At 46.4% G+C, this 23,647-nt stretch overlaps 1 protein-coding gene across 3 annotated transcripts in view; it reads right to left on the bottom strand.

The window, feature by feature from the left end:
- Positions 1-23,647, bottom strand: part of slc39a11 (solute carrier family 39, member 11) — a 588,303-nt gene that overhangs the window by 150,902 nt on the left and 413,754 nt on the right. For all 3 annotated transcript variants that reach the window (XM_078401340.1, XM_078401337.1, XM_078401338.1), the window contains exon 6: positions 19,183-19,252. In XM_078401340.1, the coding sequence (XP_078257466.1) occupies positions 19,183-19,252 (70 nt within the window). The remainder of the gene's footprint in view (positions 1-19,182; positions 19,253-23,647) is intronic.

The raw sequence follows: 23,647 nt of genomic DNA, 5'->3' as shown, positions 1-23,647 counted from the left end.
TCAAACAGTCCTTGTTCCGGACGAACACTGGCCCTGTCCCCCAACTCGTTCTCTGCTACATCAACGACTGCATCGGGGCTGTCTTCTGCACTTCCACTCTGCCCTCAAATTCACCTGGACTACCTCTGACACCTCTCTCCCCATTCCCGATATCTCTGGCTCCATCACAGGGGGCAGATTATCGGCTGACGTCTATATAAACCCACCGACTCCCGACGTTATCTGGACTATACTTCCTCTCACCCTGCCTCTTGCAAAGACGCTATCTCCAACCCTCAATTCCTCTGTCTCCACCTCATCTGCTCCCGAGATGAGGCCTTCCATTCTAGAACAACCAAGTTGACCTCTACGTTTAGTAAACGTGGATTTCCTCCTGCTGTCATAGATGGATCCCTCACCCATGTCTCCTCTGTGTCCCATAGTTCTACTCTCACTCTCCTCAGACGGTGCAAGGATAGAGTTCCCCTGGTCCTCTATCAGGACCCCACCAGCCTCTGCATCCAATACATCCTCCGCTGACACTTCACCTTTCACTCCATTAGCCATCGCATACAGCACATAATTCTCCGACATTTTCGTCACCTCCAACGGAATCCCACCACTCTCCACATCTTCCCATCTCCACCTCTTTCCGCTTTCCAGCAGAGACCGTTCCCTCCGCGACTCCCAGGTTCACATCCCTTCCCATCCAAACCACCCCCTCCCCAGGTACTTTCCCCTGTAACCGTAGGAGATGTAACACCTGTCCCTGTACCTTCTCCCACGCCTCTATCCACACCTCGCCAGTCCTCCCAGTGAGACAGAGGTTCATGTGCACCTCCTCATCTGCTGCATCTGACGTTCCCTATGTGGCCTCCTGTACATCGCCGAGACTAAGCATAGACCCGGTGTCCGCATCACCCAATGCCCACGCTCGGTCTGCCAGGCCTGCTGGGTCTCCTGGTTGTGAACCATTTCGACTCCTCTCCCCAGTCCCATACTGACCTTTCTGTCCTGGGTCTCCTCCATTGTCAGAGAGAGGTCACACGTGAACTGGAGGAACAGCATCTCATATGGGCAGCTTACACCCCAACATTGAATTCTCTAATTTTAGGCAACTACTAACAAACCCCCACACCCTTCCCCATCCCCATTCATGCCAGACTCCCCCCACTCCCCCTACCCCCCTCACTCTCGTGCCCCACCTGGACTCCCACCTATTTCTCCCCTCCCACTCCCCTTACATTCCTCCTCCTGGTCTCACAATTCGCAACCCTTCAATTCTTTTGTCTCACTCGTGTTGTTTTTTTATCTCTGGCTTTTGTCCAACCATCCGCCTATCATACACCCCCATCCCGATATTCACCTATTACCTCCCACGCTCAGCCCTGCCCCTCCTCTCGTTCCAGCTTTCTCCCCCCTTCCCCCCCAACAGTGTGAAGAACAGTCCCAACCCAAAACGGCACCTATCCAGAGATGCTGCCTGACCCGCTGAGTTACTCTAGCACTTTGTGTCTTTTTGAAAACCAGCATCTGCAATTCTGTGTTTCTACTATCTAGGTTTAGGTTTATTATTGTCACTGAGGTACAGCGAAAAGCTTGGCTCTCCATGCTATCCATATCAGATCAGATAATACTATACATAAATACAATCAAGTCAAATACTGGTACAATAGGTGGAGCAAAGTGCAAGAGACAGAGTGCAGACTATAGTTCTAAAACATGCTTCGGTGAAATTTGACGTAATGGAGATTCAGGGAACTGCAGATGCTTGAATCTTGTGCAAAACACAAAGTGCTGGAGGAACTCAGTGGGTCAGGCAGCATCTGTGGAGGAAATGGACAGACCACCCTGAAGTTTGTCTGAAGAAGGGTCTTGACAAGGCATCGCCAGTCCATAGTACAGATACGGGATAAAGGGTTTAAAGTTTAGTGCAAGAGAAAAGTCCAGTAAAGCCTGATTAAAGATAGTTTGAAGGTTTCCAATGGGATAGATGGGAGGTCAGATCTGCTCTCTAGTTGAGGGGAGGATAGTTCAGTTGCCTGATAACAGCTGGGAAGAAACTGCTCTGAATCTGAAGGTGTGCGTTTTCACACTTCTGTACCTCTTGCCCGATGTGAGAGGGGAGATGAACCGGGGGTGAGACTGGTCCTTGATTATGAGACTGGTTCTTAACTATAATAGCGATACAATTATAATAGTATTGATTATAATAGTAATACAATTAGCAGTTATATAACAATAATATTACTGTACAATAAACAACCAATAATAAAATACAATAAACTAACATTACATTAGCAATGCCAGCCCTCACACAATTAACCTAAAGCCTTTATTCCTGCGGTGAAAAAGCAAAGATTCTTCCAAGAGCCTTAATGGTAACTCTGTTTTGTACCAAGAGAGGGCAGCAGATAACAGGATAAAACACTTCCATTCAAACAGCTTGAGGGTGCACTTTTGGATGAGTTCAATGGCGGTACGGTGGTGCAGCGGTAGAGTTGCTGCCTTCCAGAGCCAAAGTCCCGGGTTCAATCCTGGCTACAGTGCTGCCTGTACTGAGTTGCTACGTTCTCCCTGAGTTTTACGTGCTCCACACTCCAAAGACGTACAGGTTTGTAGGTTAATTGGTTTTGGTAAATTTGTAAAGGTAATCCGACACACAAGTGATAATTTACATATTTACCTAAACCAATTAACCTACATACCTGTACGTCTTCTTAGTGCGGGAGGAAACCGGAGCACCCGGAGAAAATCCATGCGGGTCACGGGGAGAATATACAAACTCCGTACAGACAGCACCCATAGTCAGGATCGAACCCGGATCACTTGCACTGTAAAGCAGCAACTCTACCGCTGTGCCATCGCGATGCCCAGAACGCCATGGATTTCCGTGTTCACCCAGTCTTTGCTTTCTCACCTCCATTCAACCCATCCTACTCTTCGTATTACACTGAATGGTCTTTGCTCCAAACATACACCATCACCCCAACTCTTTCTCCACCCTTCAAGACAAAGGTGTTGTCATGGACACTCACATGGGCCCCACCTACGCTTGTCTTTTTAATGGTTACGTTGAACAGTCCTTGATCCAATCGTACACTGGCACCATCCTTCAACTTGGCGACACAGTGGCGCAGCGGTAGAGTTGCTGCCTTACAGCGCCAGGGACCCGGGTTCAATCCTGACTAGGGCTGCTTGTCTGTACGGAGTTTGTACGTTCCCCGTACGTGATCTGCGTGGGTTTTCTATGGGATGTCCCGTTTCCTCCTACACTCCAAAGACGTACAGGTTTTGTAGGTTAATTGGCTTCGGTAAGGTTGTAAATTGTCCCTAGTGTGTGTAGGATAGTGCTGGTGTGCGGGGATCATGGCTCAGCACGGACTCTGTGGGCCGAAGGGCCTGTTTCCGTGCTGTATCTCTAAACTAAACTGAACTCCTCTGCTAATCATGCCCCGACTCATCTTTGCCTCTTCCTTTGCCTTTTTCTGCATCAATTCATTTCTGCTTCTTTTTTACATCTAAAATATGCACTTATATTCATATGTACATCAGCAAAATGACATAATACCACACTCTTATCTATCACTTCCCAGCCCCTCGGGCACTTAAAAAAAATCATCACATTTTCGTCTTCTGATAATTCCAAAAATTCTCCTCTCCCAACATCACAGTGACACAGTTCTGAGTGGGAGTTGGGTCTTTTTTCCCCCAAAATCCGCTCGCTGTCAGCTTTCCTTTGAAAGCTGAAAGAGGTCAGGGATTGACGCCTGGATGAGGGGGCATTAGAGGTTGGAAAGACCGGGAATGCCCGAGGTTGCAGGGAGACCCGGTAAAAGTACGGAGAATTATGAAAAACATGGATAGGATAACAGTCAGAAGCTGGACACAAAAAGCTGGAGTAACTCAGCAGGACAGGAGCACCTAGCACCACTGGTGAGAAGGAATGGGTGATGTTTCGAGTCGAGACCCCTCTTCAGACAACAGTCAGATTTTTTTCCCAGGATGGCGAGATCAAAGTGTCGAGGGCATGGCTTGAAGGCGAGAGCGGCAAAACTTAAAGGAGGTGTAATGGGGCAAGTGGGGTTTTTTTTGCACACAGGGCTTGGAAGGCACTGCCGAGATAGTTTTTTGAGGCCTCCACAGCCTTCTGTGGCAATAAATTCCACAGATTCACCACCCTCTGACTAAAGAAATTCCTCCTCATCTCCTTCCTAAAGGTACATCCTTTTAATCTGCAGCGATGGCCCTATCCCAACCCAAATTGCTGGTCTGTGCAATTCTGCAGTTTATTGAGTAAATCTACTCAGCTGTCAACAGGAGCCAGTTGGACAGTAATCTACCTTAGCCACTTGGTTTATTCAGTTAAGATAGCCACAAAATGCTGGAGTGATTAGTGGAACAGGCAGCATCTCTGGATAAAAGGAATGGGTGACATTTTGGGTCAAGACCCTTTTTCAGACTGAAGGGACCCGAAACGTCAGCCATTCCTTCTATCCAGTGATGCTGCCGGTCCCACTGTTACTCCAGCATTTTGTGTCTATCTTTGATGTAAACCAACATCTGTAATTCCTTCCTACATACACGGCTTATTCAGTTGACTGAAATGCCGTGTCATGACCAGAGGATGAACATTAGGTGGCAGCAAATAAGCAATAATGGATGGGACAATTTAGTTTCGTTTCGTTTCGTTCAATTTAGAGATACAGCACGGAAACAGGCCCTTCGGCCCATCGGGTCTGCACCGACCAGCGATCACCCATACACTGGCACTATCATACATGCACCACGGACAATTTACAAATTTTAACAAAGCCAATTAACCTACAAACCTGCATGTCTTTGGAGTGTGGGAGGAAACCGGAGCACCTGGCGAAAACCCACACAGGTCACGGGGAGAACATACAAACTCCGTGCAGGCAGCACCCAAAGTCAGAATCGAACCTGGGTCTCTGGCGTTGTAAGGCAGCAACTCTACCGCTGCGCCACTGTGTCGCCCACCTATGATGTGAGCAATAGATTTGTCATTTTCCTTTTGTGAAAGGTTTTCTGCCCACGAGGTGCCAACAAGCACACATAACACTGGAACATCGCAATATGTTTGAAAAAAAGGTATTATAAATACCATTTTAAAAAGTGCTGGAGAAACTCAACAGGTCAGGTAGCATCTCTGAAGGACATAGGCGCTGTGGCGCGGCGGTAGAGTTGTTGCCTTACAGCGCCAGAGACCCAGTTTCGATCCTGACTATGGGTGCTGGCTGTACGGAGTTTGTACGTGCTCCCTGTGGCAACGTAGGTTTTCTCCAGGTACACCGGTTTCCTCCCACACTCCAAAGACATATAGGTTTGTGGATTAATTGGCTTCAGTAAAATTATACATTTTCCCTAGTGTGTTGGATAGGGTCAATGTTCGGGGTGGTCGCTGGTTGGCAAGGACTCGGTGAGCTGAAGGGTCTGTTTCCGCGCTGTTTCTTTATAGTCTAAAGAAATGGATAGGTGACGTTTTGGGTCGGGACCCTTCTTCAGACTGCTTGTAGTAGAGGGGGGGGGGGGGGGAGTTGAGAAAGCTGGAAAAGAGGTGTGGGTGGGACAAAGCCGGATGAGTGATAGGTGGATGCAGGTGAGGGGTGTTTTGAGCAGTCGAACGAAAGTGGTGGACTACCACGGGTACTGTCCTCCCCACCATCGAGGGGATTTCAAGAAGGCAGCTCGCATTATCAAAGACCCACACCCACCCTGGCCACTCGTGAATGTCTGTCGTCGCTCGACGTTCTTTCATTTTTGCCACTCATTTCAATTGTCCGGATCACTAAGAATGACTAATAATTTATTGTATCTTTTTTGTATATTCTTGCTTACTTCAGTTTGCTTCAGAGATACAGCGTGGAAACAGGCCCTTCGGCCCACCGGGCCCGTGCTGACCAACGATCACCCATACACTAGTTCTGTCCTTCCCTCTAGGGACAATTTACAGAAGCCAATCGACCTGCAACCCTGCACGTCTTCACCATGTGGGAGGAAACCAGAGCACCCGGTGGAAACCCACGCGGTCACAGGGGGGACGTGCCAACTCCGTACAGACAGCACCCGACGTCAGGATCGAACCCAGGTCTCTGGCGCTGTGAGGCAGCAGCTCTTCCGTTGCCCCACCGTGCCGCCCTTATGTTATTGCGTCTAATGTGCCTGTAATGCTGCAACAAATATGAATGTTATTGTTCCAGTTCATATGGCAAAAAAAAAACACTCTTAATTTTGACACAGCTGGAAATTGCGGCTGTACTTTCAGTGTCATTCTGTCTTTGTTTTGTTCTGTACTTGCTGTTAACTGTCTGTGCTGCTCCCATGAACGTTGCAGGGACTGGGTTAAGTACGCACATACTCATTTCACTCAGGTCCAAAAGTGGCAAGGGACCTTCGGCAAGTGGAGTTTCATTCATTGAAAGGACGAAGGGGCGGAACTAACGTCCGCTGTTGGTGCTGAGGGGGGATTTAAAGCACTCGGCATCCATTAGCACTGAAGACAGTAGAAGTGATAGAGGAGAAAATACCAACGGTGCATTGATAGCACGGGCACTTCATAAATCAAGGTAATTATGCTGATGAAATGTCTCCAAATTATTACTCCTTTGCCGCTACCACGGTGGCACAGCGGGAAAGTTGCTGCCTTACAGCGCCAGAGACCTGGGTTCAATCCTGACTTTGGATGCTGTCTGTACAGAGCTTGTACGTTCTCCCCGTGGCCACTTGAGTTCTCTCTGGGTGCTTCGGTATCCTACCACACGCCAAAGACGTGCAGGTTTGTAGGTTAATTGGCTTCCTGGTTAATTGTAAATTGTCCCTCGTGTGTAGGATAGTAAGGGGCGATCGCTGGTCGGAGCGGACTCATTAGGCCAAAGGGTCTTGTTTAGAGCTTACCCCTGGACTTTAGAGATACAGCACGGAACAAAAGGACTCCGTGTCCGCGCTGACCAGGGATCACCCCGTACACTAGCACTATCCTACACACTGGGGACAATATACAATTTTACTTGATGCCAATTAACCTACAAACCTGCACATCTTTTGGAATGTGGGAGGAAACCAGAGCACCTGGAGAAAAACCCACACGGTCCCAGGGAGAACGTACAAACTCCGCACAGACAACACCCGTAGTCAGGATTGAACCTGGGTCTCTGGCGTTGTAAGGCAGCAACCCTACCGCTGCGCCACTGTGAGTAACTCCAAGTTTGTGTCTTTTTCTTTGGTAAAACACCACCTGCAGTTCCTGTGCCAACATTTTTTTCCCCAATTTCCTTTCTGAAATTGTTTGACTTTCTCGCAAGACTGAACCAAACTATTTCCCATTGTTTTAAACAAAGAGGTTGGGCCTCGGCGGTAACGTGCAATGGAAACGCCACACTGGACAAAGTTCAGGTCATTCAATGCCGTATCGCCACTTGAACAGAACTTAAGATGCAAAAAACGATAAGGAGCATCACCTGGGTTGGGAACGAAGGGGGTGATTTTCTAATGATATGAGTTAGCTTCGCTTAGCTGCTCAAGCAAAACTCAGCAGCAGTCGACTGATTTTCCAAATGCTTATCTGAAATGTGACCTTGTGCCTGAACCAAGACTAATCAATCAAGTGCACAAGCTGGCCATCAGGTCCACATTAAAGGCACTTAGGCATTTAAAATGTAAGTAGATGCACACATGCAGACAAACCTTGCTGAAGAGGGTCAACTCACAGGGCAATGTCGGCCTGCATGTCCCCACCACTTTTCGACCCATGAAGGTCATCGCCAAAAAAACACACACAGTACTGGAGTAACTCAGCGGGTCAGACAGCATCTTTGGAGAACATGGGTAGGTGACGTTTAGAGTCGGGACCCTTCTTCAGACTAATTGTACTAGGTCATTCAAGAGCAACTGTGTTAAAGGAACCTACTGAGGCTTTTATCAGGCACTGGTCAGACCGCATTCAGAGCAGCTGTGGGCCCCATATCTGAAGAAGGGTGTGCTGGTGTGGGAGAGGGTCCAGAGGAGGGTTACGAGAATGATCCCAGGAATGATTGGGTTAACATATGATGAGCGTTTGACGGCACTGGGCCTGTACTTGTTGGAGTTTAGAAGGACTAGGAGGGGCCTCATTGAAACTTAAACTTACCTAATAGTGAAAGGCCCGGATAGAGTGAATGCTGTGGGGAGGTGTCCACTAGTGGGAGAGTTCAGGACCAGAGGCCATAGCTTCAGAATTAAAGACGAACGTACCTTCAGAAAGGAGATGAAGAGGAATTTATTTTGCCAGAGGGTGGTGAGTCTGTGGAATTTGTTGCAACAGACGGTTGTGGAGGCCAAGTCGATGGATATTTTTACAGTGGAGATTGACAGATTCTTGATTAGTACGGGTGTCAGGGGTTATGGGGAGGAGGCAGGAGAATGGGGTTGAGAGGGGAAGATGGATCCGCTAGGATTGAATGGTGGAGTAGACCTGATGGCCTGAATGGCCTCATTCTGCTCCTAGAACTTATGAGACGTTCTGTTTCCTTAGACCTTTGAGTTTGAAGGATGAGGAACAGAAAACAGCAATGGCAGAGAGGGGGGATGGAATGGGCAAATTAAGGCAAGTCAGCTGCAGAAAGGGAAGTAAAAGGGAAAGAGGAGATGAACCAGGAGGGAGAGAAATGTAGAATCAAAAGGAAGAGTGAAAATTATATTCACAAAATGCTGGAGTAACTCAGCAGGTCAGGCAGCATCTCGGGAGAGAAGGAATGGGTGACGTTTCGGGTCGAGACCCTTCTTCAGACCCTTTTTCAGAGTGAAAATTATATGCTGGAAGAAAGGTCCCGACCCAAAACGTCACCCATTCCTTCTCTCCAGAGATGCTGCCTGACCCGCTGAGTTACTCCAGCTTTTTGTGTCTATCTTCGGTTTAAACCAGTATCTGCAGTTCCTTCCTACACAGTAAAAACTATCGACCAGTCGAGCACAGGAACAGGCCTTTCAGACCACCATGTCTGTGCTGACCAGAGTGCCAAACCACCTGCCTGCATATGGATTGTGTTCCTCCATTCATTGCCCATTCACCTGCCTGTCTAAATGCCTCTTAAACATTGACACCGTATCTGTTTAAATCACCCTCCCTGCCACTGCATTCCAGGCACCTGCTACACTCCATGTAAAGAAACCAAAACCTGCCGTCAAAATCACCTTAGCAACTTTCCCCCTCTCATCTTAAAACAATCACCACATATTTTAAAGAATACTTTTGCTACTAATTATTGGACCTATCTATCTTAAATTTATTGGACCGTTAACATGCAAACCCGGTTATTTCTTTAAAAATAACTTTAGGCTTTCGAGATCCAGCATGGAAACAGGCCCTTCGGCCCACCGGGTCTACGCTGACCAACGATCACACCGTACACCAGCACTATCCCACACACAAGGGGCAATTTGCAGAAGCCAATTAACCTCCAAACCTGTACGTCTTTGGAGTGCAGAGAGAGCTAGATAGAGCTCTTAAGGATAGCGGAGTCAGGGGGTATGGGGAGAAGGCAGGAACGGGGTACTGATTGAGAATGATCAGCCATGATCACATTGAATGGCGGTGCTGGCTCGAAGGGCCGAATGGCCTCCTCCTGCACCTATTGTCTATTGTCTATTGTGCAGCTCTACCGCTGTGCCACTGTGCCGCCCAAACTGGGAAGAGAAAGAATGAGTTGCTTTCTGTAGAAAGCAAACAGTGGAGTGGCATAAAATGACGGGTAAGTATTAAACATTTGGAACTCACAGAGTATCACTTTATCTCCTGAGCTTACCAGTATTTATGTGCATTAGTAACAGCTTGAGTTTTGGCTCCTTGACTTGTTTTATTAAACATCAAAATTATTTTGAAACCTTTGCCCAGGTTTTGTCAAGAGACGAGGGTTGGAGGGAAGTTGTGTGCAGAACAAAGTAAACGTACAACTTACAACCAAGTGAAATATATCTGGGGCTGCACATTGATCCGAGGGACACTATAAGATGCCCTGCCCCCTCCCTCTCCCAGCCAAGAAGGCAGCAGTGTAGTATCATCATATCATATCATATCATATATATACAGCCGGAAACAGGCCTTTTTTCGGCCCACCAAGTCCGTGCCGCCCAGCGATCCCCGTACATTAACACTATCCTACACCCACTAGGGACAATTTTTTTTTTTTTACATTTACCCAGCCAATTAACCTACAAACCTGTACGTCTTTGGAGTCTCCGGCGCTGCATTCGCTGTAAGGCAGCAACTCTACCACTGCGCCACCGTGCCGCCCATCTTTCCTATCCATAATGAATTCACCCTCTCTATTTATACTTCCTTCTCAGTCTGATTAATTCACGATCCTTGAACCTGATCGGATAAGGAGATTCTAATTTGTTTGCCCTTGTTCATTAAACCAGCATCTGCAGTTCTTTCCTACACAATGTAGAGTGGTACATTGTCTTGGGAAATGATGTTTCAGATTTGCAGCATTTGCAGCAATTTCCTTTTGGCAACTTCTCAAGACATGGTTGCTGCCACCCTGACAGAAACCACAACACGCACACTGAATGAAAAATATCAATCCGACTTCATTTCAGTGGTCTTGATGACAATGCTGAAATTGTGTAGAAACATTTTTTGCTGTGGATGCAATTCTTGATGGCAGTGGAAATACATCTTTCCTGAGATTCTCTTTATATGTATTGTCATGCTGCCCAACACAAAACCGAGCTGATTTTCCAACCTATCTCACTACGAACTACGTGGGCGGCACGGTAGCGCAGCGGTAGAGTTGCTGCTTTACAGCGAATGCAGCGCCGGAGACTCAGGTTCGATCCTGACTACGGGTGCTGCACTGTAAGGAGTTTGTACGTTCTCCCCGTGACCTGCGTGGGTTTTCTCCGAGATCTTCGGTTTCCTCCCACACTCCAAAGACGTACAGGTATGTAGGTTAATTTGACTGGGTAAATGTAAAAAATTGTCCCTAGTGGGTGTAGGATAGTGTTAATGTGCGGGGATCGCTGGGCGGCGCGGACTTGGTGGGCCGAAAAGGCCTGTTTCCGCGCTGTATATATATATGATATGATATGATATGATATGATTAGACTTTTTCTCTGGAACTGCTACGCGACAAATCTCAAGAATTTATTCTTGCACTCCGGTATCGTTCTCTTCCTTTTTGTACTTGTGTCTGGCTTGATTGTATTCATGCAGAGGAGCAGTGTTCTGCAAATTCCACACAGAGTTCAATGTGGCGCACAGCAGTAGAGTTGCTGCCTTGCAGCGCTAGAGACCCGGGTTCCATCCTGACCGCGGGTGCCCTACGTATGGAGCTTGTGCATTCTCCCTGTGACCTGCGTGGGTTTTCTCCGGGGGCTCCGGTTTCCTCCCACACTCCAGAGACATGCAGGTATGTAGGCTACATTTTTCCTTCGTGGGTGTAGAATAGTGTGATTGTGTCCGCGCTGCGTCTCTAAACTAAACGAAACTGGCATTTGAGGAAATTCGATATGTCAAGATGAAACCGATGCCGAAACGCAATAAAATGAAACGCAATAAAATGGCAAGAGACTGCTCATGGTGCCATTCACCAATCCACGCAATTTAATATAGCTCCGCATCTTGTGGAAGCTTTTTTTTTTTTTTTAAAGGAGATTGGTTGAAGTACGGACACATTTGCTAATTTCATTACTTTTGCTTACTGCTGCCAAATATTGACTTGAAAGATAGCTGTAAACTAACCTAAGTTGATTAAAATTGCCCTTTGGTAACATTGAAAACTGATGTAATAAGTCCAACAAACACTGACCAGATTTGCAGTAGCAGCTTATATAAACAGGTTGAAGACATGAAGAAATGTCAAGGATAAAAGTATAAAGGCCGCGGTTCAAGAAAAGTCATCTATCTTTCCCCAAACCCAATAAGCCTGGTATCGCTGTAATAACAAGTAACTGCAGATGCTGGTTTCGACCAAAGATAGACACAAAATGTTGGAGTAACTCAGCGGGTTTGGCAGTATCTCTGAGAGAAAATGGATAGGTGACGTTTTGGGTCAGGAGCCTTCTTCAGATTGATTGGTGGGGCGGGGGGTGGGGGAAAAAAACTGGGAGTGAAGAGGGGGCCGGACAAATCATAGCCAGCACTCAATGGCCTGAAGGGCCTGGTTCTGTGTAGTATCTCTAAAGTCTAAAGTAAAGTATACAGGTAACATTTCGGTTTCAGGTCAGGATCCTTCTTTAGACTCAACTCTGAAAAACGCTGCCCATCCATGTCCTCGAGAGGTACAATCTGACCGCTGACTTACTCAAGCACTTTGTGTTCCACGTTGGATTCCAGCATCTGCAGATCTTCCTGTCTCCTTTGTCAACGTAATGAAGTGTCATAAGAGAAGCCTGTGCATAAATTTGCAGCTGACAATTGCAGAGCTGCGATGGAGCAGGGGAGAGAGAGAGGAGAGGAGAAAGAAGCAAATGCTTGGATTGATAATATCTCGATTGAATAACAGTTTAATCTTACAAGAGATCTCAGTGACAGACTGCAACCTAAAAAGAACGCTGTGCTATGAATTAAGTAAGAAATGTGGTCTATACCGAACATGCAGTTGGACAAATAGAACTCCTCACATAGACATATGTTCTGCACACACTGCTGATGGGCGCCGAGGAGGAACTGTGCCTACATTTTATAACTGTTCAAAGACTTGCGCTTTGAATTGGGTTGTCAGATCTGAAGAGCCAACAGAATTTCCCTCTAGTTTTCCCTCCCACTTACTCTCAGTCTGGAGAAGAGTTTCAACCTATTCATTTGTCTTCCTACAGATTTTCTCAGGAATCATCCTATCACCACCTGATCTACCATACTGTTCTCCTTTGGTTATCATTTCCACAGAATGCCAAAGGTATTGATCGCTGGTTCGACAGCCTGCAATGGTTTGTTGGGCCCTGGATCAAGAACATCCTGTGAACTCAGATGACATTCTGAGGAAGAAGGGACTTGACCCGAAACGTCACACATTCCTTCTCTCCAGAGATGCTGCCTGAGTCACTCCAGCTTTTTGTGTCTATCGTCGACCTTAATTTTACCACTGCTGATATGTACCGGGGGGTCGAAGGGGCGGCACAGTGGCGCAGCGGTAGAGTTGCTGCCTCACAGAGCCAGAGACACGGGTTCGATCCTGACTACGCGTTCTGTCTGCACACAGTTTGTACGTTCTCCCTGTGACCGCATGGGTTTTCTCCAAGTGCTCCGGTTTCCTCCCACTCTCCGGAGGTGTGCGGGTTTGTAGGTTAATTGGCTTCTGTAAATTGCCCCTCGAGTGTAGGAAGGAGCTAGTGTACGAGGTGATTGTCGGTTGGCGCTGTCTCGGTGAACCATAGGGCTTGTCTCCATGCTGTAACTCTCAGCTAAACCAAGGAAACCAATATGTAATTAAATGGAAGAGCTATATCAAGTGTTTATTGACAACTTTACATCACAACTGATACATTGATACAAGTTCTTCTCCATTGACTGGCAGTTAAAATTGATCACCTTGTAGTGGTACTCAGATATAAATAGATATTACCATTTCCTTAGTGCGAGTGGAAAATAAGCTAGTTGACATGACCTATGTTCCTTTGTGGATCCATTCATCAAGGGTGCAGTGACATTATAGTTATAGATTTGATTATTTAACCACATTGTCAATAACCAATTCTTGCATGGCGGAATTCATTCTCAAAACACGTTGCATTCTCTGACTAATCAATGCTTAGAACGCCAATAATTCGATTGTTCCATTCCAGCCATGCAGAATATCAAAGGATCACCACAATATAAGAACAAATTGCAAAGGAACTGAAATTCTCTGTAATGGATTAATAATAAATGGCCCATGTAAGAATGGAATAATACAAAGCTAGATTAAAGCTATAAAACTCCGCTATCCACCTTTATAGAATCATAGTGTGGAAACAGGCCCCTCGGCCCAACTTGCCCACACCGACCAACATGTTACATCTACACTAGTCCCACCTGTCTGCTTTTGGCCCATAACCCTCTAAACCTATCCTATCCATGTACCTGTCTAAATGTACCTGCCTTAACTACCTCCTCTGGCAGCTCAATCCATAAACCACCACCCTTTATGTAAAATAATTACCCCTCAGGTTCCTATTAAATGTTTCCCCCCCTCACTTTAAACCTATGTCCTCTGGTTCTCGATTCCCCTACTCTGGGCAAGTGACTGCGTGCGTTTACCCGATCTATTCCTCTTGTGATTTGCCCTGTGCTCTAACTCAGTGGTACATGCTATCTGACGCACAGATAAGATCAATACGTGTAAAGCTACAAGATGAACATAACTCAGGTAGAGTTGCAGATTTGAAGGAGGAATCTTCAAAAGTTGTTGAAATCTCGACAGCAAATTCAATCTTTACCAGAATACCTGTATTGCGATTGATTGCTGCCCTTTTCAATGCATCTTCAGTTCCCACAGGAAACATTCAAGAGATAAATTGCTCTATTAACGAGACGTACACTCAACTATGCACCTTGGATCAATTAATTGTCTATAATGACCGAAGGAAATACTAATTATTCTTGAGTGTAATGAACAGTCATTGCTGACAACTCCTCTCATTAAGGTCTGCTTGAATGCACACTCATTTTATTTTAGTGCACTGTTAATTAGTTTCCTCTTTCAATACAGGCAAGTGGCAAACTTGTATCCCTAAATGACAACTTTAGTGAGGAGACTTCAATCAACATGGTTCAATAAGGAGGGGCTCGGCCCAAAACATCACCCATTCCTTTTCTCCAAAGATGCAGCCTGACCCGCTGAGTTACTCCAACATTTTGTGTCCATATTTGGTTCAATAAATACAGTCTTGTCCCCTACCTTTGGGTGTTCCTACCAACTTCTCAGCAAATTAATTTGTTTTTATTCATGTGCAGGACATGGATGACACTAGCAAGTCCAGTACTTATTGCCCATTTCTAATTGACTCTGAGAAGGTGGCAGCACAGCGGTAGAGTTGCTGCCTTACAGTGCCAGAGCCCGGGTTTGATCCTGACTACGGATGCTGTCTGTATGGAGTTTGTACGTTCTCCCCGTGACTTGCGTGGGTTTTCTCCAGGAGCTCTGGTTTCCTCCCACTCTCCAAAGACATATATGTTTGTAGGCTCATTGCCTTGGTATAAATGTAAATAGTCCGTCGTGTGTGAAGGATAGTGTTAGTGTGTGGGGATCGCTGGTCAGTCAGACTCGGTGGACCGAAGGGTCTGTTTCCGCGTTGCATCTCTGAACTATCAAATTGAATCAAGTCAAAAGGGTGTATGACTTGGAGTAGAATTAGTGGGTGATGGTGATCCTATGTACCAACTGACCTTGTCCTTGGTGGTCGACTCATGGGTTTTGGAGACACTCTTGTAGGATTGTACTCTTCATTTTGTGGATCGCACGCACTGCAACCACTTTGAACTGGTAGTGGACGGAATGAATATAGAAGTTGGGAGGTCATGTTGCAGTTATGTAAGACATTGGTGAGGCTGCACTTAGAGTATTGGGTTCAATTCTGGGCACCATGGTATAGTAAAGATGTTGGCAAGTTCAAAAAGGTGCAGAGAAGATTTACAAGGATGTTGCCAGGACCCGAGGGTCTGAGCTACAGGGAGAGGTAGAGCTGGCCGGGACTCTATTCACTGGAGCCCAGGAGGATGAGGGGTGATCTTATAGAGGTGTGTAAAATCATAAGAGGAATAGATCTGAATTTTATTAGGGTCTAAAGGGAAATTGAATTTTATTAGGGTCTAAAGGGAAAAGCTGCTGTGGACAAATGGTACTATTCAACAACTATACTTGCTTTGATGTTGCTCCTGAAAAGGCTTTTACTCTGAAGAACAGATATTTTACTGTTGAACGTTAAAGAACAAAACGTCTCTACATAAAGAAATGTAAAACATTCCAACTTCAGACTACATGACCCCCCCCACCTTTATGAAGTCAGGACAATTAACGAGAAACTCGTTTGTCCAGCCCATGTTATTCTGACTCATTAAAATGATGTTCAGTAACCAACGTCCTTGAGGTTTTCACCCCTAGTCAAAAATTATCATTATAGTGCACTCAAAGAGTCATAGAGTGATACAGTGTGGAAACAGGCCTTTCGGCCCAACTTGCCCACACAGTCCAACATGTCCCAGCTACACTAGTCCCACCTGCCTGCGTTTGGTCCATATCCCTCCAAACCTGTCGTATCCATGTACCGGTCTAACTGTTTCTTAAACGTTGGGATAGTCCCAGACTCAACTACCTCCCCTGTCTGCTTGGTCCATACACCCACCACCCTTTGTGTGAAAAAGTTACCCCTCAGCTTCCAATTAAATCTTTTCCCCCTCACCTTGAACCTATGTCCTCTGGTCCTCGATTGCCCCGCTCTGGCCAAGCGATTCTGTGCATCTACCCGATTTATTCCTCTCATGATTTTAAACACAGATATACCACAGAGGCATGCACAGGAGTTTGAAAAGACAACAAAATATTTACACACTAGATGTATGCGCATGTGTCACTTAATATCAAATGTTAAATTTAAATAAGATTAAGGTGATATGTCCTGGAATCCTTCCTCTCCCCACCTCTGCTTCCCCCCCTGACAAAGAAGAATAGTGACCTTACCTAAAGACGATAAACTTTCCTTCCATCACCAGTTTTCGACCAGTCTAGCCATACAGACTGGAAGCAAGTCTGCGTAGTCTAACTCATCCATGCCAGTCCCATTGGCCCATATCCCTCTAAACATTTACCATGCATCTGTCAAAATGTCTTTTAAATGTTGTCATTGTAACATGTTTCTCATGTCAGTTGTTCGGTCCTTGTACCCACCACCCTCTGTGTGTAAAAGTTCCCCTCAGGTTCCTATTAAATCTTTCCCCTCTCACCTTAAACCTATGCTCTCTAACTCTTGATTCCCCTACCAAACAGTTCATTGACTGACTTTGGGATTTTTGCCGATTCTGCAAAAAAAATCTTCTTGAAAAAAGTATTAATGAATGAAAACGTGCTCGGTAGAAAAGAGTTCCGCGTGTAGATAAAAGCTATCAAACTTTAAGCTATGAAAAGATTGGTACAGGTATTCGCTTATTATTGCCACATGTACTGAGATACAGTGGAAAGCTTTCCCAGAGAAAACCCACGCACTCATGGGGAGAATGTACAAACTCCGTACAGACAGCACCCGTAGTCAGGATCGAACCCACGTCTCCGGCTCTGTAAGGCTGGTGAGTCTGGGGAATTCATTGCAGCAGAAGCTGTGGAGCCAAGTCAATGGATATCTTTCTTTCGGCAGAGATGGATAGGTGTCGGCTGAACGCACTATGGGAACTACACTCACCCCCCTGCAGGACCTATACATCTGGTGTTAGGACAATAGTCTCCTCTTGAATGTCAAAAAAACTAAGGAGCTGATTGTGGACTTTAGAAGGGCTCAACATCCAAGGACGTACACACCACTGGTGATAAATGGGTCTACTGTGGATGGGGTGAGCAGCTTTAAATACCTGGGAGTCCACATCAATGGGGATCTGACATGGACAACACACATTGCCGCACTGGTGGGTAAGGCAAGGCAGCGCCTTTACCACCTCAGACAGCTGAGGAAATTCATAGTGTCTCTGAGGATCCTTCAAAGCTTCTACTCTGGGGCTGTAAAGAGCATCCTGCCCGGTAACATCACAGTCTGGTTTGGGAACAGCTCTGCCCAGGGCAGGAAGGCCCTGCAGAGAGTAGTGCGTTCGGCAGAACGCACCATGGGAACTACATTCGCCCCCCTGCAGGACCTATACATCAGGAGGTGCAGATCCAGAGCCAGCAACATTATGGGGGACCCCTACCACCCCAGCAACGGACTGTTCCAGCTGCTATACGGTCAGGCAAACGCCTCCGCTGTCACGCTGTGGAAACAGAGAGGATGAGACGGAATTTCTTCCCACAGGCCATCAGGACTGTTAACTCTCATATCACCAGGGACTAATTTAATCTAAGGTATTAATTTATTTTTTGTGTTAATTTTTTATTCCTATTCTGTTTTGTAGCTTAGCACAATCCGCAGGCGTTGCCACTTTCATTTCACTGCACATCTTGTAATATGTATGTGACAAATAAACTTGACTTGACTAGACTTGTGTCAGGGGTTATGGGGAGAAGGCAGGGGTTATGGGGAGAAGGCAGGATATTGGGGTTAGGAGGGAGAGATAGAACAGCCATGATTGAATGGCGGAGTAGTCTTGATGGGCCGAATGGCCTAATTCTGCTCCTATCACTTATGAACTCTACCGCCATGCCACCGTGCCGCCCCAAACTCTTCTTCTCATATTTCTCTTTGAGAAGATATATGAAAAGCAGAATGTTTGCTATGGGCTTTCCCCAGTTAACAATTGAGTTGTGCTTTTACAAACATCCATGAGTTGAACTGGTCTATTGATTCGGATAATACACAAAAACCACTCAGTACGGTGACCATACCTCCTCAGTATTGTAACGAATGGCAGCAAAAGCATCAAGTCACCAAACAATCATGTTGTAATAACAAAAACCAAATTGAGTTGATGTAGCGGCATTAACCCAACAAGATATCCGAAGGTATTGTGCAGAAGAATTTACAAACACAATTCGATACGAGATGCACATGGATACTAGAACAAGTGATCAAAATAACTCGATATATGCAAGGAAGAAATTTCAAAACTAAATCCTTTGCTTTTGAAAGAATGTGTAACATTGTGCATTATGGAAAGATTAAAATTGTCCACCAGAACATGCAATATGCGAGGACTAAACTACCGTAGAGTATTGGGATTCTGGTTACTCACCAAATCCACTGCTGTCTTTTTTCCAGATCCTTTTCTTGGCGAAGATTAAGAATCTAGATTATTGCGCTACAACCTGATGTCTCCTGGACATGCTGACAGTTCATTTCCCAATCATAAACGTGTCTCCTCTTCCCCTCATTTAGATTTACAGATCTAACAAACCTGCCTCTGCCTCTTCCACTCCTCCACGTTTGAAAGATTGGACACGTAATCAGATTTTCCAAACTCTGAGATGCGGCAGCGGCTAACAAAGCAAACCACCAGATGTCAAAGCATTCTGCACCGGTGTAAGTGACAGCTGAGAGAGTTGGGACAACATTGAACTGTGAAAAGAATTGAACAGAACCCAGTCCTACCGTGCATTTTCAAAGGTCGCTGATGCAGACTTGCCGATAGCACCAAATCCAACTCCCACTGCCAGACCCTCTGAAACAGAAGCAAAGCAAAACTAAATCAAACAGAAGTTTGAGTTTTAGTTTAGTTTATTCAATGATTCATTTCAATGACTAAATGATACTTGATTGTCACATGTACCTAGGTACAGAGACGTTCTTTGTTTTTGCTTACAATCCGGTAAAATCATACAGCAGACCTCACCTAGGCAGCACGCAAAGAGATGCCACTTTTCTGGCGTCGACAAAGTTACAAAAAGTGGATCAAATAGTCTTACCTTCCTACAGTGGTGAAACAGGCCTGGCACTGCACCCCCCCCTCCCCCCCCCCCGCCCCTCCGCTAACACCCCCTCCCCACAACTTCCCCATTAGATCTCAGAGGACCCCCCGCTGGGTCCCCCCCAATCCCTCGGCGGACACCCCACCAGCTCCTCCCCTCCTTCTCAGCGGCCCCGTGTCACGTGTCGCGAGGTACAGCGAAAAGCTTTTTGTTCCGTGCTATCTCGTCAGACTAATCAAGAAGCACATCTGTGCCCTCCTTCCTCGCAACATGGACCCACTGCAGTTCGCATACCGCCCGAACAGGTCCACGGATGATGCGGTCTCCCAGGTTCTGCACACCGCTCTCTCTCATCTTGACAGCCAGAAGGGGGGCTATTGAGGATGCTGTTCATTGACTTTAGTTCAGCTTTCAATACCATAGTCCCCACCAGACTGGCTGAGAAGCTGCTGGAACTGGGGTTGAGCACCCCTCTGTGTGCCTGGGTCCTGGACTTTCTCACCGCCAGGCCCCAAGTGGTCAGGATGGGGAAACACACATCTAGCCCCCTCACCCTGAACACAGGATCCCCCCAGGGTTGCGTTCTAAGCCCCCTACTGTACTCCCTGTACACACATGACTGTGTGGCCAGGTTCAGCTCCAACTCCATCACCAAGTTTGCTGACGACACTGTGGTGGTGGGCCGGATCTCCAACAACAATGAGAAGGCCTACCGGGAAGAGGTGGCTGATCTGGCACTCTGGTGTTAGGACAATAGTCTCCTCTTGAATGTAAAAAAAACTAAGGAGCTGATTGTGGACTTTAGAAGGGCTCAACATCCAAGGACGTACACACCACTGGTGATAAATGGGTCTACTGTGGATGGGGTGAGCAGCTTTAAATACCTGGGAGTCCACATCAATGGGGATCTGACATGGACAACACACATTGCCGCACTGGTGGGTAAGACAAGGCAGCGCCTTTACCACCTCAGACAGCTGAGGAAATTCATAGTGTCTCTGAGGATCCTTCAAAGCTTCTACTCTGGGGCTGTAAAGAGCATCCTGCCCGGTAACATCACAGTCTGGTTTGGGAACAGCTCTGCCCAGGGCAGGAAGGCCCTGCAGAGAGTAGTGCGTTCGGCAGAACGCACCATGGGAACTACATTCACCCCCCTGCAGGACCTATACATCAGGAGGTGCAGATCAAGAGCAAGTAAGATTATGAGGGACCCCTGCCACCCCAGAAATGGACTGTTCCAGCTGCTACGGTCAGGAAAACGCCTCCGCTGTCACGCTGTGAAAACGGAGAAGATGAGACGGAGTTTCTTCCCACAGGCCATCAGGACTGTTAACTATTATAACTCCAGGGACTAAAAAATTTTTTTTTTCTGTATTAATTTTAATTTATATGCTGTAATTGTCATTTTAAATTTTTTTTTGCACACCCGCAGGCATTGCCACTTTCATTTCACTGCACATCGTGTATGTGTATGTGACAAATAAACTTGACTTGACTTGATTACAATCGAGCCGTCCAGTGTGTACAGGTAAAAGCGTGGAGAGATTGTAATGTATCACAAAATGTTGGAGTAACTCAGCAGGTCAGGCAGCATCTCTGGAGAGAAGGAACGGGTGACGCTTCGGGTCGAGACCATTCCTCAGATTGATTGTAATGAGTGATTGCAGATCCTCTTCTGGGACCAGCACGCAGAGAGGCGCCTAGCATGGGCGCCATCTAACTAAAGAAACGCAAGAATCTATCTTTGGTTTGCTTCTTAAATTCTACCTGGAAGATGCCAGAGAGGGAACGAAAATCTTTCAATCCCATTTAATGTTCAGTGCATGCCAGGGAGTCTCCAATCAAGTACATAGAACAGTATAGCAAAGGAACGGGCCCTTTGGCCCACTATGTCCATGCTGAACATGATGCCAAGTTAAACTCATCTCCTCTGTGCAAAGGCAACCCATGTCCCTCCATTCCCTGCATATTCATGTGCCTATCTAAAAGCCTCTTAAATACCCCTATTGCATCTGCCTCCATCGCCATCCCTGGCAGTGTGTCTCAGCAACTCACCACTCTCTCTCAGCGGCCAATGGTGGAGCACCTGGCACCAGCAACCAATGGTGGGACACCTAGTACCAGCAGCCAATGGTGGAGCACCTAGCACCAGCAGCCAATGGTGGACCAGTTTGCACCAGCAGCCAATGGTGGACCAGTTCGCACCAGCAGCCAATGATGGAGCACCTAGCACTAACAGCCAATGGCGGATCAAGCACCAGCAGTCAATGGTGGACCAGTTCGCACCAGCAGCCAATGGTGGACCAGTTCGCACCAGCAGCCAATGGTGGAGCACCTAACACTAACAGCCAATGGCGGATCGAGCACCAGCAGTCAATGGTGGACCAGTTCGCACCAGCAGCCAATGGTGGACCAGATAGCACTAGCAGCCAATGGTGGACTGAGCACGAACAGCCAACGGTTCTTGGTTCTTGGTTCTTGGTCCTCCAAAATATTCCAAATGGAATTTAAACTGGAGGTGGAGCACCTAGCACCGGTAGCCAATGGCGTAACTCTCCAGAGTGAAAATAAATATTTTTCTTCAGAGAAGCTACCCAAAGATGGTTGCGGGTAAATAATTAAGCAAGTCAGTAGCTGCACTAAAAGAGGGCAGCAAATGAAATTTATCTCAATTTATCTATAATGACATTAGTAGAAATGTGTAGGAAGGAACTGCAGATGCTGATTTATACCATAGATAGACACAAAGTGCTGGAGTAACTCAGTGAGTCAGGCAGCATCTCTGGAGCAAAGGAATAGGTGACATTTTGGGTCGGAATCCTTCTTCAGTCTTAAAATTGAGGTGGTGGGGGGGGGGGGGGGGGGGGGGGAGTGAACCAGGGGGAGGAAAAGGCTAGAAACTGTGACTATCGGCATGCCACAACTTAGTTGCTGTGCCCATTTTAACTAAAAATCCATGAACGCACCACCGATATTTATATTACACCAATGCAAAGGTTAGTTGTGCATGTGTAATTTCCCCCGATGGGTGTCCAGAAAGACTCAGACTGTTCAATCTCACAAGCGTGCAGTACAAACGCAGCCAACCGCAGATTGCTGTGATTATTTCAGAACATCGCATGCTTTTAATCCGATTTCAAAACAAGGGGACGCATTAAGTGTTTGGGAAAATCAATGTAAATCGGATCTGCAGAAACACAGCGATCTCAAAAGCAATAATCGCGCAGATCTCTGGAGGAAAGGGTATCAACCCAAGAAAATATTTTCTTCCACTATTTGTCAAGGAGAATGGCTGAACTCTGATCTCACCCTGAAAGTTTTTCATACTCTGTATCTTACTTAGAGGTTCTATTTATTGAGGGGGGTGGGTGGGGGCGAGGATGTAATTGTAGGAGTGCCTAGCCTGAGGGAATCATATATCATCACAGAGGCAAGCTATAAAGAGCCTATTTTTGATTTGATTCCAGAATAGATATAAATGACATGTGTTATGTTCGAGGCTGCAACGAGTATATAGAAATGTGCTGATCATATTAACTGTGGAAAAAATGTAAGATATGCAAAATCAAGGGGAAGGTTCACGATAATAAAATAAATTGTCCGCCTTAAATCTATAAAAGAAAAAGACACACAACAGATGTACATTAAAACTGCATAGCATACAACTCAGTATTAAAATAATGAAGATCGACACAAAATGCTGGAGTAACTCAGCAGGACAGGCAGCATCTCTGGAGAGAAGGAATGGGTGACATTTCGAGTTGAGACCCTTCTTCAGACTCGAAACCGGTCTCGACCCGAAACGTCATCCATTCCAGGGATGCTGCCTGTCCCGCCGAGTTACTCCAGCATTTTGTGTCTATCTTCGGTGTAAACCAGCATCTGCAGTTCCTCCCTACAGATGAAAAAATAATGAATTGGTTGGTGATTCAGAAACAAAATCACAGGGAACTCTTTCATCTTATTTCAGAGCGGACTTTGAAATATTTCACTCAGTCACTCTGAAGTTAATCCTCTTTGCATAAAAAGGAGCAGGAATGGGCCAAGCCCCTGCTGCAGCAAGCAATAAAGTCGCGACGATTCACTCTCTGCCTCCACACAACATTCTCCTCATTCCCCATGCCCCTTGACTGCAGTCTCCAATCACC

The sequence above is a fragment of the Rhinoraja longicauda genome, chromosome 6 (assembly GCF_053455715.1).
Source record: "Rhinoraja longicauda isolate Sanriku21f chromosome 6, sRhiLon1.1, whole genome shotgun sequence".
In the NCBI taxonomy this organism is placed as follows: domain Eukaryota; kingdom Metazoa; phylum Chordata; class Chondrichthyes; order Rajiformes; family Arhynchobatidae; genus Rhinoraja; species Rhinoraja longicauda.
The sequence above is the reverse complement of the archived record's forward strand: the minus strand, read 5'-3'. Positions and strand labels throughout refer to the sequence as shown.